We start from the raw sequence: 14,966 nt of genomic DNA on the forward strand, positions 1-14,966 counted from the left end.
GTAAAGGCCCAGAGGACAAGAGCTACGAAGTCTGTCCAGAAATGAACTACAGGGGAACAAAAGGTTGTTACAGTGGGGACACCAGCTGGCTCCAGCTCCTCTAGAAAGTAAGAGGAGCAACTGTGCCAGCAGAAAGCTGGGTCACTACAGAAGAGAGCTTGGGAATATCACCTACACTGCTCTTTGTACCACCCTGGGGCTGGTACAGGCCACTGAATGAGTTCTCTGATTCCCATGCCAGGCAATCAGAGCTGGGAAGTTCTGACAGGGACTGCAGGAAAGCTCCTAGCAAAGCCAGAAGGCAGGAGAAAACACTGCTGTCAAAACCAGCAGCAAAAAGCAGCAACAGGTTCAGTACTTTTGGGGTGAGGTCACTAACAACATGTGAAATGCACAGCTAAAAATAGAAATTCAGCTGCTCCTAATGCAGCTTTCAATTAATTAGTTCAATTCACAGGCACTGCAAGATAACAAGGACTGGACACTCATGCTCCAGCAACCAGGACTGGAGTTAGAGGCAGATAATTCAGAGAGGTCTATTCCCAAACAGCACAGTGAGATAGGACATCACAGGAGCAACCAGCTCCAGCAGCAGAGAGCCTCAAATAAGGGCAGTGATTTGGTTATTAGCAGAGTACACATGAAGCCTCATTACACAGCTGGTGATTAATGTGAGAAGCAGACTGCTCCCAACACTGCCTTCAGAACACTCATAAAGGATTCAGGCTGGAGACAAACACTGTGGGGCACAAACAACAGCAATGTAGGTGGATTTTTCAATTCCAGTGAGTTAACAGCTCCCTCAACTTACAGAGCACTTAAAGGCTGGGCAGGAGGAGGAGGAGTGAAATGGCATTTTAGTCACAGGAATCAGCTCTTTGAGAATGGTCAAAAATCTCAAGGACAAACCAGAAGAATTTGGGTCAGAGACTAAAACCTTCTGGCAGCTTCCTGCCCTCCTGGGTACCTCACACAGGGCCTGTCAGTACAAAGAGGCTGGCATGAGGGTCAGCCAAGGCAGGATCAACACAAACCAGCACTTGCTCCGTCTTTGCAAACTGGCAGTAAGTCATAAAACTCTCCCCTGAAATTCACACCAACCAGAAGAAAAATCCAATACAATTGGTGTCAGAGAGGCATCACATAAAAATGGGTGATTGCTGTAATATTCTTTTATGATACCTCTCCCTCCTTAGCTCAGCTTTATGGGTACTGTGGCACTACAGGGGCACTGAATGGCAACCTGACCATGTCCTGCTCTGACCCCTTCTGCTCCAGAAGGGATTTGAGGCTGTCACCTGGAAGACACTTCCACTTCATGGGAACTGACCATGGACCTGGCTCCACACACTGACCTGGCTCACAGTGGGAGCCCTGCTCAAAGTCCTTGCAAGAGAGATGCTTCACAGCTTCAAATTTCACCTCTTCATCTCAGTAACTTTCATCTGATATTTTAAGTGACCTGATGGGGTAAATCTGTGCCACATCCATTCTACAGAATCTACAACACCAGTTACTGCTGGCAACAAGCACTGCAGTCCTGTCACAGCCTACAACTAACAGAGCTTTAAGAGCTGTACAATTCAAGGAAAAGCAAATTAAAGCTTAGTTTTCTTTTCTTTAAATGCTTTGAAGCATGATTTTTTTCCAGGAAAAGCACAACATCCACTTTGAAATACACAGCAATGATTTTTAGCCAAAGAGTCCCTTGGAAAGTGAGCACTGGGGGGCCCATGCCCAGAAGAGCAGTCTCTCTAACAAAAACCATCTCAGCTCACCCCATCCCTTGTAAACACACAGCTTTTTGAAGGTGGACATCCTTGGGGACAGCAGAGCTCTGCAAACTATGAAAGAGTGCCCCAACTCAAACAGCTTTCAAGCTGGAGTGAGGAAGGACAAGCAACCAATGTCAAAATTGCTTTGTTTTTCTGCGGAAACCAAATGAAAGCCCACAAGATTATTGAAGTAGCACATATCACACTCAGCCATAAGCCTCAATGATTTCTAAGAACCAGGCTGCTGGCAGAATCTCTTGGAAACGAGACAAATATCCCTGTAAGATGGCTCCTTCTGCTTCTCCTTTGCTCCAGAGGAACTCCTATCTTTACTGCATCCACTTCATTTCCTTTTCCCACAGGAGTGGTGTTTGTTTTCCCTAAAACCAAAGCATGGAATGATGGTTTCTTGTGATGCTGCCACTGGAGCAAACCAATTCACAAGGCAGACAAGTGTAGCTACACCAGAGTTTGCTGTAGATAAACCCAAGCTAACTCTGAGCTCAGCTAGCAATAATCCAGCAATATCCATGCAAAATGATGTTCTGACATCCCCCAAAGCAATGTGACTGCTCAAGCCTGGGCAAAACCTTGCTGCTCAGTGTGGGTGTTGGTTCCATATCCCAAACCAGCACCAAGAGCAAAGGGAACACCACATTTGCTTTGTGGTGCACCTCTCAGCAGACACATTTATTTCTGTCTCACTCTCCTAGGAGTGACAATTAGACAAAAGATAGGATCCCTAAAGGCAGAGCTGAGGTGCTCTGTGAATCCTCATTCATCAGCAGCTCCCACTGGCTGTGTCCTCTGTCAAAAATCAGATTTCTGAGCTTTGGGAACCTGGACACTAATGGCTGTGAGGATGCTCTCCCATTAGTCATAATTCACAGTGTAAACAGCCTCTAGTAAACACAGATGCACTGGGGACAGGGATTAACCTAGGGATGAGGAATAACTGTCATGAGTTGTTCCATGTATGTCTTTAAATCTGGTTCTTGTCAGAGCAGGAAACAGACCTCGCCCTTAGCAGCAGCAGTGCCAAAAATCAAGGTTAAAATGGCTGTTGGAGAGGCACAATTACAATTAAAGGGTCACTGGGGATTATTATTAGTCCTTTGCTTATCAAATATGACTGGTGAGGTATCAGGGATGGGGATAAATGTGAGGGATGAGGGCAGGAAAGGGTAAAAACATCTAAAATCACCTTGATGCTGCAGGAATACACCACCCTCCCTGCAACTAGGACAGGCACAGGGCCAAATTATAGTGAGAAAGTCCCTGCTGAGAGCTAAAACAAATTCCCACCCTGCCAGCACAGCACTGCTACAAAAAGCACTGTCACCAGCTCCTTTTAAACTTCTCTGTAGCCCTTTTCCATGCTCAGGGGGGTTTTCTACTGCCACTGCTGTGGCTCCTGCCTGGATGCAGCACAGAAGGAGTGCTCTGGTATTCTGAAGTGCAGACATAAAATAGAAGCAGCATCCCCTGCTCCATGGGGCCATGCTTCAAAGAAAGCCCCTGGCAGTGACAATCCTTTGAGAGCTGAAGGAAGGAAGAGAGAGCTGCACAAAGGGGCAGTTGATTCTCCCCACAGGACAGAAGTTGGTGTCCTCTGTGCACAGGCTCTCAGTAGTTCAGCTGAAACAAGAGAATCCTGTGCACTGACACCACACTAAGCCAGGCATGATTAGGTTATTATTTAAATCTGCTGTCAGGCAATGCTCATGGGAACACACTTGAGCAAAAGCTAAATGAGCTCAGCTGAAATTAGAGCACTTTATGTGACATTTTGCACTCAGTCATCAGTTTACTGAAAAGTACCAACACCACAGCACAAATTTTCCCCCTCTTCACAGGATTTCTGAGCTCCTGACAGGCGTTTCAGATTCACTTACAGTGAAATTAACAGACACATCACTAAAAAAACCAATATTCTATTATGAGCACTTAGGTGGATGTTCCACTGGCAGAGGACATTTCAGACTTGTTTTGGAAAACTGCAGAGGTTCCTGGGAACTTGTTTGCATAAGCATTGAGGTAAAAGAGAGCACACTCCAAATGAAGTTTACAAGTTATACGGATTTATGTAAGTAGAGTCACTCTGTTTGTATAAATTGCATTTAAGTGCCCCAAATCTCTGCAATTCTCTGTGTTCTGTTCTTCTGAAATGGAGGGGAGGGATGACACAAAATGCTTCATAATACTGAGTTCCTCGATACAATATCTTCTTCTTCCCCCTTCAAAAGGTCAGGCTACAGCTATTAAAGGATTTGGATGGATAAGTGGTCATTGTTCCACTAAAGCAAATACAGTAAAATATTCCATCAAGGATGAATGACCTGCCTTGCTCTGCCTGCAAGATGAGAGGAGCACCCACCCTCCCACGACATCCTCACAGCTCACACCCTGCTCAGTGCTGCTCTGCCCATAACCAGGATGTATCCAGGCCACTTGAGGGCCACCACTGGAATTGCAGCACCATGGAAATGAGGTGGCAAAGCCCAGCATTGTTTCTGAAGACAGGGAAGCACAGAGAACCCCAGGGGGAGATACTTGCCTCCACCTTGATGGCACAGCGGCCGATGGCGCGCACGGCCTTGCGCACAAAGTCCACGTCCACCTCGGTGGCGTATTCCTTCAGCTCTGCCAGGACCTGTGGGGACACCACACCACTGTCAGCCCCTGGGGACACTCAGAGAAACAGCCCACCCTCACAGGTGATGCTGCTTGGGCACCAGAAGATGAGCAGGATATCCTTTCACAGCTACCACACACATCCAGCCAAACTCTGCCATCAGCCCACTGGTTTGGTTACACTGGTGTCTAATCCAAACTTGGTGTAGGCTGCACAAAGTCTAAAGGTGACCTGATCTTGATTATTTTCAATCCCCCTGAACAAGAGCTGAGGAAAAATCAGCCCTACCAAACTCAAAGGTTTCTGTTCCTTCCTGCACTGAAAAGATTTTTGCTGTGTGCAAAGCTCTCAGCAACAACCATTTTTGATCTCTCATTTCTGTGCTGAGATGAACCTCTGGATCCCTGGTGAATCCAAACAGAAGATGCAGAGGAGATCTGAGGACACTCTGGAACATCTATACACAGATTAATAACAGCATGAAGATACTTCCCCTTGTAAAACTAAGATTTATTGTTTTGTCTCAGTGTTTTTGCTAATGGAAACCAATGAAGGGCTAAGCCCAGGATATGCTGGGATCTTACAGACCTTTAACTAAAAAGCTTTGTCTTAAATCACTTAGCTTACAAAAAATTATTTCAAGAAAAGACCATATGTAATTTATATTCCCTCAAAAGCTCAATTTATTTCAGTTTCTCATGCCAAACATGACATCAGGGATTTAATCGTGATATCACAAATAGATGGTGAGGGAGAGGGGAGCAGCACAAAGCCAGACAGTCCTTTGAAAAATCTCTCATCCAAGCAAATTGCTCAGAAGAATGACAAGATAAAGAGGCCATGAAGGGCCAGACTGCAGACAGATAAATCTGCAAGGAGGAGACAGGACATCTGTGTTTTGAAGTTTTATTATTTCCTTGGATGATCTACATTGCACAGCACTTGGAGCACCTGCCTTTAGCAGCTGATGCTTCCCAAACACTGCCCAAGGCCTGGGCTGGAGCCATCCTGGTGCCCTGGTCCAGGATGGGCACAGGGATGGAGAATCTCCACCAGCAGCACAGGAGGACATGGGTGGAAGCTGCTCTCAGGTCTCATTCCAGGACATATTCCTGATAAAGCTTGTGTTGTTTTATGAATGCCTCCTCAGAAGCTGGAGAGATTCATTCATTAGTCTGCAGGTCTCAGACTGCCCTCCAGACACCACTGGCTTTCATGCAAACAGCCCATATTATTGGAACATTATAAATTCAAATTGGTGTGGAGCCTACCAACAGTAAAGAGAAAATTCTGAATATGTTCACATAGAAACCGATTTTTAAAATATTTTCCATGCCCCCAGCACAAAAGGGGCATGAATTACCTTGCTCAGCTCCAAAAACCATCAGGAGAGAGCTGAAGGAGCTGCTTCCAAATGTCACATGAAATGAAATTGTTCTGTGACAATTAGGATAGGACAATAATAGCACTAACCAGAGGCATTAATCATTCTGCATTAGTGTTAGGCCTCATGGCCAGGGGTGCATTTCCTCCAAGGAGGGGATCTGCATTAAACCAACATCAAATACAAGAAGAATCTACACTGTAAAGTGAATCTGAATTCAGTTCAGCTTCAGCTTTGTGCTATTCCCATTCTGGAAGCAAGTTAAGCAAAAGCAGGATTTTTTTAGCTCTGAAGAGTGCCTGTGCAAGCGTTATAACAATTTCACTAACTTGAAATTCACACTTCAATAATGTTTGGCCTTTCTGAATGCCTCCCTTACAGGCACACCCCTCTCACTTGAAACAAGGCTCTCATTCCAACCTCAGCACTGGCAATGACTCATTTGACAGGATCCATGAGTTCTCCTGCTGGAATTGTCATCAGTGAAACAAGATCCACCTCACGGTCACGATGCATCCATGCCACGCTATTAACATTTAAATTCTGGGGGAAACTCCACCACCTCCCATTAAAGAACTCACAGAGCACTCCATCAGGCACAGTGATGCCTAAAAGTGATGCTGACTCCAGGGGTAGCTGCAAACACCCTCACACAAGGAGCAGGGCAGAGTTTTCCCCTCCCAGAGCATAGCAGGAGTGCCCCAGCTGACCTGGGCAATGTTTGCTTGGGAGGCCAGGCGGATCATGATGTCCAGTTTCTCCAGTTTGACATAGATGGGGTCATTGTACTTCACAAAGAACACTTTGATCTCCTGCTTCAGGATTTCAGGCCTGCAGGGAACATAATGTTGTCACTCAAGAGTGGTAAAAAAGCCAAACTGTTTTAACCACAAGCATCTTTTCTTTAGAAATCTCCCCAGATATCCACTGAGAAACAGAATGGTGCCATTTTGCCCTGGTTGATCAGGGAGGTCACGGACTCCCCATCCCTGGAAGTGTTCAAGACCAGGCTGGACAGGGCTCTCAGTAATTTGGAATGTGAAACATGCAGAGGAAGCTGGAACTGGATGATCTTTAAGGTCCCTTTCAAGCCAAACCATTCTCTGACTCTGATTTTATGCCTAGGATGTGCAAACACCAATTTGAAGAAAGAAGTCTGGTCAAAAAGATTATTTAGATACAAAAATGCATAATTCAAGTCTTTCAACAGCCACATCTCTGCTTCCTCTATTTGAGCTGCTGAACTAACCACGACAGGCAGTGAACAACAATATTTTCAGTGAAAGAACAGCATCCTTATCTTAATGCAAAACCTACAAATTCATTTCCACTTTCACTTCAAGATGCCAGTGCACAGTAACTCTGCCCTAACATAATCACAAAGAGCTATCCAAGCTATCTCACCTTTCCAGCAAGGATCAGCAGCAATAAAACATGAACATGGGAGCAAAGTGGTAGGAAAAGCCCCAAGCCACTGTGCATCAGGATGTCACCAGCCTGGTGGCTCTGTGCTGAGCAGAGTAACACAGGCACAGTGTGATCCTGCAGGTCACTGTGAACTGCTCCTGTTTGCCATTTTGATTTATAGAGGCCAATTCTGAGTGCTCATAAAAAGAAGGTGAAGAGAGGCAGGTAAAGAAATACTGCATGAAACTGGTATTACAAGCATGCTGTAAAAGAAATCAGTTCAGGCTACCAGAGTCATGAGACTGTTTAACCTGGCTCTCAAGGGATCTGAGCCTGGATTAAAAGAAATTCTGTGCATGTGGCAGTATCTGGAGATCTGAGATAACCAGATGGCCTTTGACAACACAGGAATTAAACCCCCTGAGCCTTTACCTCTTCTGCACAATCAAGTTGATGTTCCTCAGGGCAACATACTGAACTTCAGGCTCTCCAGACAGCAGGGTCACCAGAGGAGGGGCAAGTTTCTTCAGCAGCATGTTGTAATAGTCAGAGTCCTTGGGAAGGAGCTCCAGGAACTTCATCAGCACCTTCACTGCTGACAGCACCACTGCTGAGTTGGCATGAGACAGCCGGGGAGTGACCCGCTCACAGATGCTGGGGAGAAAGGCACAAAAAAAGGGTTCAAATGGATTTCAGGGTGCCAAATATTTCAAATCTGAATTTAGGAGATGGCACACAGCTTCTCAGACACTGCTTGGATTTGGTTTTGTTCACAATGAATGGGCAAAGTCCTGTTTTCCTGAACGCAGCAGGAAACAAACAGGGACTTCTCTGACAGCTTCAAGTTTCTCTCCTGCCACAGTCAGCTCAGGAACAATTCCACACTTCCTGCTTTTTCCTGGTGGTATTTTCTATTTGTGTGATCTTGTCTGTCACTTACAAACATAACTTTAACAAAAACAGCTACTGGAAAAACACTTTAGCCTCCATATAACCATTCAGAAGTGATACACGCTTCTGGCTTGCTTGGGGGGTTGCTGTCATTTCAACAGAAAAAGATTTCTGTTCCTCTGAATACACAAGAAAAGAGTGACCTAAATATCCCCCCAAATCCCACTTGCCATAATGGATTCTGTAACCAAACTGCATCCTAAACAGCCCATCCCAAAAAGAAAGGAAGTTTGGGTTCATATGGTCTTTCTTAAAGCATCTGTCAAGTCTCTTCCCACTCCCTCCTGCATGTTGCTAACCCAGAACAAACTCATTCCCATCTGTGCCTCCTGAAGTTTCCTTCCCTGCAAGATCTGCTTTCAGCCATGCTGGAAGGGAAGCAGCACAGCTCAGTGAAGAGCAGAGAAATCCAAATCAGGTTTGGAGCATCCCCAGCTGCCTCTGCCCAAGGTCACCTGCGTGTCCCAGCTGCTTCCTCTCTCTGTGCCTCAGTTTCCCCATGCACAGGGATGTGATATTTTGCTGGAAAGGAGGGTGGCTTTCCCAGTGCTGTCTGACTCCAGGAAATCAACTCCACACAAAGGAGCAAAAGGATAAATCATTCTTCAGAGGAACTGCAGCTGAGGATCTGGGACATGTTCACAGGTGCTCAGACCAGTGGTTCCTCTGACAGAGCTGGGATAACACCAGGCTCACACCCTGGAGATCTCTGCAGGTTTCTAGCACTCATTAAGAGCTGTTTCTGGCACAGAAACAGAACACAAGGCAAAAAAAAAAAAAAACCCAGCAAGACTACTGGGAGGCTTCTTAGAAACAGTGCATCAAAAAAAGAGTCAATGAAGAAACCCATCAAATTCCAACTGGTCTGGCCAGGATTTTGTATGTGGGCTTGTGATCCTTCCTCCCCCTCCATCCCCACATCAGCTGCATTAAATACATCATCTCAGAGTCTCCCTGTTCCAAGTTACTTTTCTGGCTGAATCCTTGTTTTCTTGGGAACACAATCTGGCTTTTTGTGATTCTGGAGACAGATGAGGAAGAGGCTTGAAGTGCACAAACTAACAGCCCACTACCCAAACCCTAAAGTCTTTCTATTTAGGTTTAGTCATAGCAGTTAAAGGTAAAAGCACAAAGGTGAATTTGGAACAATAAGAAAGATAATTTCTTACCTTTATTTTCACTTCTATCATATCACAGACTAGTTTTCAGTTGGAAAAATATTCCAGCCTCAGACCTGCAGTACTTTGGAAACCCACAAACCTATAAAGGCTTCTTGCCTCTCAAAGCAGCAAAACCAAATAGGAAAGCTCTGCTTTAAAGCAGAAAATCCTCCAAACAGTGCTTTACTGTTACAGGTTTGGTCTTGGGCTGATCCCTTCTTAGTAGTGCCAGTCCCCACAAGAACCAGCCTTTTAAATAGAATATAAAATTAAAAAAGATCAACAGAGAAGATGGCTCTGCAGAGGGAAGGGGCAGGTTTCCAGCATCAGCCCAGCTACCAAAGTAGCTTTGCTTTTAAATCTAGTTTATCAAGTCTTATTTGTGCTGCTACAGTGCAGAAGTCCTTTCAGAGCTGTACCACCCCCAGCAGCCCCCAAGTGCCACCGAAAGCCACCGCACCTCTGAGCTTCCCGGTCATCCTTGGGGTTGTAGTTGGACAGACAGTCCAGGATGAAGATCTGCCCCCACTCTGTGCACTCATTTAAGGCTGTCAGCAGCTTGTTGATGTTCTGAGGGTTCAGATCCAGCAGGTTGCTGTTGGGGTGGGACTCACTGATCTCTGACAGGGCGGCCACGGCGTTCGCTACCACCTGGGGGGAGAAGAGCTCCTTGTTAGCAGGGCAGGAGGGGCTGGGCAGGATTGAGCCAGGGCTGGGGACACACAGGGGACAAACTGGAGCTCCATCAGCTGCCACAGCACTTAGCTGAGCCTTCTGGGATGCAGCACAACCTGCAGAGCCCAAAGCTTCACTGGGAGGAATGGGGACTCAGGACAAGGACATCACAAGAGACTTCGTGGCACCCACAGGGAACAGCAGCACCCTGCAGGCTCCACATCCTCCCCCAGCTCCAGGAGATGCTCAGCTTTGCAGTCAGGGTGCCCAAACCTCCAGCTGCCCTATTTATTCAGGAATGTGTGCCTCTTGCCCAATTTCCCCATGGCACATGGCTCAGCAGTGATCCAGAAATGAGCTGGCAGGTGCCTGGCAGCCTCCAGCTCTGCAGCAGCACTGGCAGGTCACACAGTTTGAGAGCAAACAAACCATTTCTCTAAAATGGGCAACTCCTGTTAAATTTTTAATAAGCCATATTTCAATTTTCAGTCCCCAGAACATCCTTTTGCTTTACTGGAGCCATGATAAAGCAAGCACTTCAGCACAACTCATCCCTGAAAATATTCCTGCTGCATTTAGGACTATATAAGGTCTTCTCTTTTCTAAGCACAGATGAAATGAAGCACAGAGAGGAGGTCCAGGGTCCAGATTGACACAAACAGAAGTGGGAGTGCATCATAAATTTCTAATTCCATACTCAAATTCAACAGTTATTCCAACAGACTCCATGGGAAGATTTTTTTTTAAATAGAACTGCAGAATATAGAGACAAATTAGAAAATTTGCAGATGAGACTAAAGTCTTATTTGTTTAACTAACATGAAAAGGGATTTAAGATGAGTTTGACACAGAAAACTGAAATCCCCTATGAAAAGGTAATTTCAGGACATTGTACAATGTACATCATGTCCAGCCCAACTCCCAGTAAATATCTGCTCAAATGAAGATTTATAGTGTTATTTTCTATGAGATTAAGGCAAAGAAACATCTTATCTAAAATCATCTGATTGTCTGGATGGCTAAAGATGCTTTTGATGCAGTACAATGAAAACAAGAACAGCACAACCAGAACTTTCCCTGCTTTGTTCCCATCCCTGCTTGTCATTAAACCAATATATTCCAAAGTCATTGTACAGGCACAGTAATGTTGATTGTTCTGCATTTCACACCTAGAGGTCAGAGATAGGATTCTGATCCAAGATTTTATGAATTTCATTAGTTGAATGAGCCTTCTGTCACCAAAATCATTAGCAATCAGTGCTGCTGTCTTCTTGTACTGTTTTAATGAGGAACTTATTAAGATAGGCTGCTTATCCTCCTCATTATTTAATTTGCCTAATTCCTGAATGGTTACTGTGACACAGCATAAAACTGAAGATTTTTATTATCATTGTATTTTTGAAGTTACCAGGGAAGACAAACCACAAAAGGCACTGAAAAATTCAAAACCCTTATGAAAAAGTACTTATAAAATGACAGTGTTTTGGAGAAAAAATTTTGAATTGACAAAAAAATTTACATAGCCAAAGCATCAGAGAAAGGGACCTGTCAGTCATACAGAGGGACAGGGGCTCTGGCAACTGCACTCACACTGCCAGGTACTTTGTTGCAGTAATTGATAAATTAGTAACTAATGGAGATTTTTACAATAGAACTGAGATTGCAGAAGAACTCCAAAATCATTGAATCCAACCATTAACCCAGCACTGCCAAGCCCACCACTAGATCATGTCCCCAGGTGCCATATTTAGATATTTTGGGCACTTCCAGGATATCCTAAACCTTGTGCTTCTATTTCCTTTCTTGCTCCATGGAGTCTATCCCTGTGTTTGCCATGGATGCACAGAAATGCTGCTCCCATGGGTGGAGAGCAGCAGCTCCAACCCAGAGACCAAACTGAGAATGAGATTTTGCTCTCAGCATCTTTTGGGTCCCTGTCAGCAGAAATGCAAGTGTCCAGCTCAGAGCTGAGGATGGGACAGCAGGTGACAATCCACTCATAATTCCATTGAAAGCATCCATGAGGAAGTGGCAGAAGGCCAGATGGGCTTGGGGACATGGGCTGTGGTCTCCCTGAGTGTCAGAAAAAGGACTGGGAGGGGTTGTGAAACATCTGGTGGCAGCTCAGTCCTGCCAGAGGAGCTGGGATCTACAATCCACAGTCCACAATTAAAGCTGGTCCTCACCTCCCACCTCAGCACCAGTGACAAGGAGATAATTGAAGCAAAAGGGGATAAGGGAAAGGGTGGGGAATAAATGCAAACTTTAAACAATATTTATTAAAAAAAAGGACTTGCTGGCTATTTGCACTGAACATATTGATGTGTTATGGTGTTGTGCTATGCCAACAAAAACAATCAGCATCTTCAAGGCTTTTCACACAGCCCCAGCACAGCTGAAAGGCAAACAGCTCTCAGGAAGCAGTCCAACACAAACACTGGCTGCAGCACACAGCCTCACCTCTTCCCTGGCACTGCCACTGCCTCAGGCAGCAACAGGAACACAGAGCAGCCCTGCACAATTCCAGCACACAGCTCCTGCTCTGCCAACTGCTCCCACCAAGCGAGAGCTCAGGTCAAGGACTGAAGCATCCCTCACTGAGAGTTCTCACTCAGCTATGGCAAAAATCCATAAAGAACCACTCAGTACCAATTCTGGTGTTCCATCACCTGCTAATCCACTGGGTGCTTTGGCACTCATGGAAGTGTCACTGGAAATATTTAGAAAGATGGTTTTTGGCCAAAAAAATATAAAAATCTGCAACATCAAAGATGAACCTTAAGTCTTCAGCTGGGTTAACACTTCTTCCTTAACACAGCAACACAACATCAGGAAGCCCAACTACATTAAACAGCAAGAACAAAGTAATCAGTTACAAGAAGTTATTTTCTCTTTAAAATAAAAAATTATAGAATTGCTGGGGGACATAAAAATAAGCTAAAGCTTTACAAATGGTATAGGACCAAGGAACTAGACAAGTTTCACAGGCTGATTGCAAAAACTCCTAAGTTTCTTCAGCAAACAAAATGTTCTCTGCTTTTCAAAATATGCCCCATGTTTATTTTGATGAGAAACCAACCAATTGTATACTTTATCCCATAGACTGGAAGAAGCAGACTTAAAGTACATAAAACTAACAGCTGGTGTAGTCTTGAGTTCTCAAAAATAACAAAAAACCAGAAGTCAACAGTAGCCACAGATATGTGAGCATAAACAGCTAATGAACAGAAAAAGCTTTTAAAATTCCAAGTTAACTCCACTGGAAAATGCCTCATTTGACTCTCAATTAAGAATACCAACTTTAGGCTAAGAGCTACCAAATGATGATCTGCCTAAAAATCCCCCAGAAAATAAAAATGCAGAGCAGATTGAAGAATTAATAATAATTAATAACAATAACAGGTCCCTGGCTTGCTGATGTAAATCAGTTTACCCTGGGTACACAATGACATTATTCAAATGCAGCCACAGCAACATCCCTTTGGAGCACGGATGAGCTGAATGACAATAAACCTCCTTTTGGCTGGAAGAATTTTGACAAATTTGGAGGAAATTTTATTGGAATTTATTGACAAATTTGGAGGAATTTATTGGAGGAAATTTATTGAAAATTTTGGAGGAATTTATTGGAATTACCCAATAAATGTAGGTTCTTGGAGAAGCGTGACTGGGATGAGGATAATCAAAATCTCCCAGGCTCTTATTAAAAAATAAAAAAATTAAAAAAAAAAAGAAACAAGCCCAAACCTCTACAGTTAAATCCACATCAGAGCTTTAAGAAGAACCCAACAATTTTAAATCCACCTCCAGACAAAGTCCCTCTGCAGCCAGGCAGACCAGACCCGACCTCGAGGGAAGCTGCAGAGGTAGGAGCACTGTGATTTCCAAGTGATTCCTTCTGGCAGCTCAAACCTTCAGCTCACAGCAAATGGGATCAAACAGCACCAGGGAGGGAAGGGGGTGGCTGAAAACCTGCATGTCTGCCTGGCAGCCCACACAGAAAAGCTTTGCAGGGGCTGGGGGGACAGGAGGGAAGCTCGGCACATCCAGAACGCCAACCAGTCAAAGCAATCAGATTATTTCCCTAGCATCCCTAGCTAATTGGAAATTAAACCAAGTGTGTAATGGAGCTAATGAAATACAATGTTCTGCTGCTTGAAACAGGAACCTCTGGCTCGCCACGCTGCTAAAGTGAAGCGGAAATGAAGAAAAGGAGGAAAAATGAAGGGGCTCAGAGGAGACTGAGGGGAGGCAGCGCTCCCTCCACAGCTGGAGGCTCCTGCCCTCAAGGGAGCCAGGCTGCAGGAGATGATTGTGGGGTGCTGACATTTCAGAGAGCACTCTGGGCTGGCAGGGTACATCTGTGCCATCAAGCACAGGCTCCCAGGTGGGACATTCAGAGCAGCCATGGATGGGTGTCTCACAGGGCCACTCATTTTTATGATCATGCTGTGTGCCCAGAATGTCCCTACCAGGTGCTCTCCAGAGAACAAGACCCCTCATCCTCACCTCATCACTTTTATCTCCAAGCCTTCCTTACTTAGAAACAGGAACCATTCCCTAGCCCAGGAACATTAACATTTCTCACTTTACAAAAGTAATTCTTCCCTGTGAGGGTGGTGAAGCCCTGAGGTTGCCCAGAGAAGCTGTGGCTGCCCCATCCCTGGAAGTTCTGAATGGAGCTTGGAGCAATATGGGATAGTGGAAGGTGCCACTGACCATGGCAGGGGATGGAACAAATTGAGCATTAAGGTCCCTCCCAACCCAAACCCTTCTGTGATTCAATAATTCTATGAAATGGCTCAACCCTACAAGTCAGAGAGCCTCCATGTGCCTCTCACACTGTCAATGCTTGTTTATATGTACAGATATAAAATAAAGCTCTGGGAGACTCACACATTCCCAGCTCCTGATCACATCCCAAAAACTGCCTGGGTGGGGAAGACCTCCTGGCTTGCTTTTTGCAAGTGGGCTGAATT

General features: G+C 45.0%; 1 protein-coding gene across 2 annotated transcripts in view; it reads right to left on the minus strand.

Annotated features, from left to right (window-relative positions):
• The window catches only part of AP2B1 (adaptor related protein complex 2 subunit beta 1), a 74,332-nt gene that overhangs the window by 45,658 nt on the left and 13,708 nt on the right, over positions 1-14,966 (minus strand). For both annotated transcript variants that reach the window (XM_005425396.3, XM_005425397.2), the window contains exons 5-8: positions 9,773-9,963; positions 7,634-7,855; positions 6,505-6,625; positions 4,333-4,428 (exon numbers count right to left, since the gene is read on the minus strand). In XM_005425396.3, coding sequence (XP_005425453.1) covers positions 4,333-4,428; positions 6,505-6,625; positions 7,634-7,855; positions 9,773-9,963 — 630 coding nt within the window. The remainder of the gene's footprint in view (positions 1-4,332; positions 4,429-6,504; positions 6,626-7,633; positions 7,856-9,772; positions 9,964-14,966) is intronic.

This window comes from Geospiza fortis, unplaced genomic scaffold (genome assembly GCF_000277835.1).
Source record: "Geospiza fortis unplaced genomic scaffold, GeoFor_1.0 scaffold425, whole genome shotgun sequence".
NCBI classification, from domain to species: domain Eukaryota; kingdom Metazoa; phylum Chordata; class Aves; order Passeriformes; family Thraupidae; genus Geospiza; species Geospiza fortis.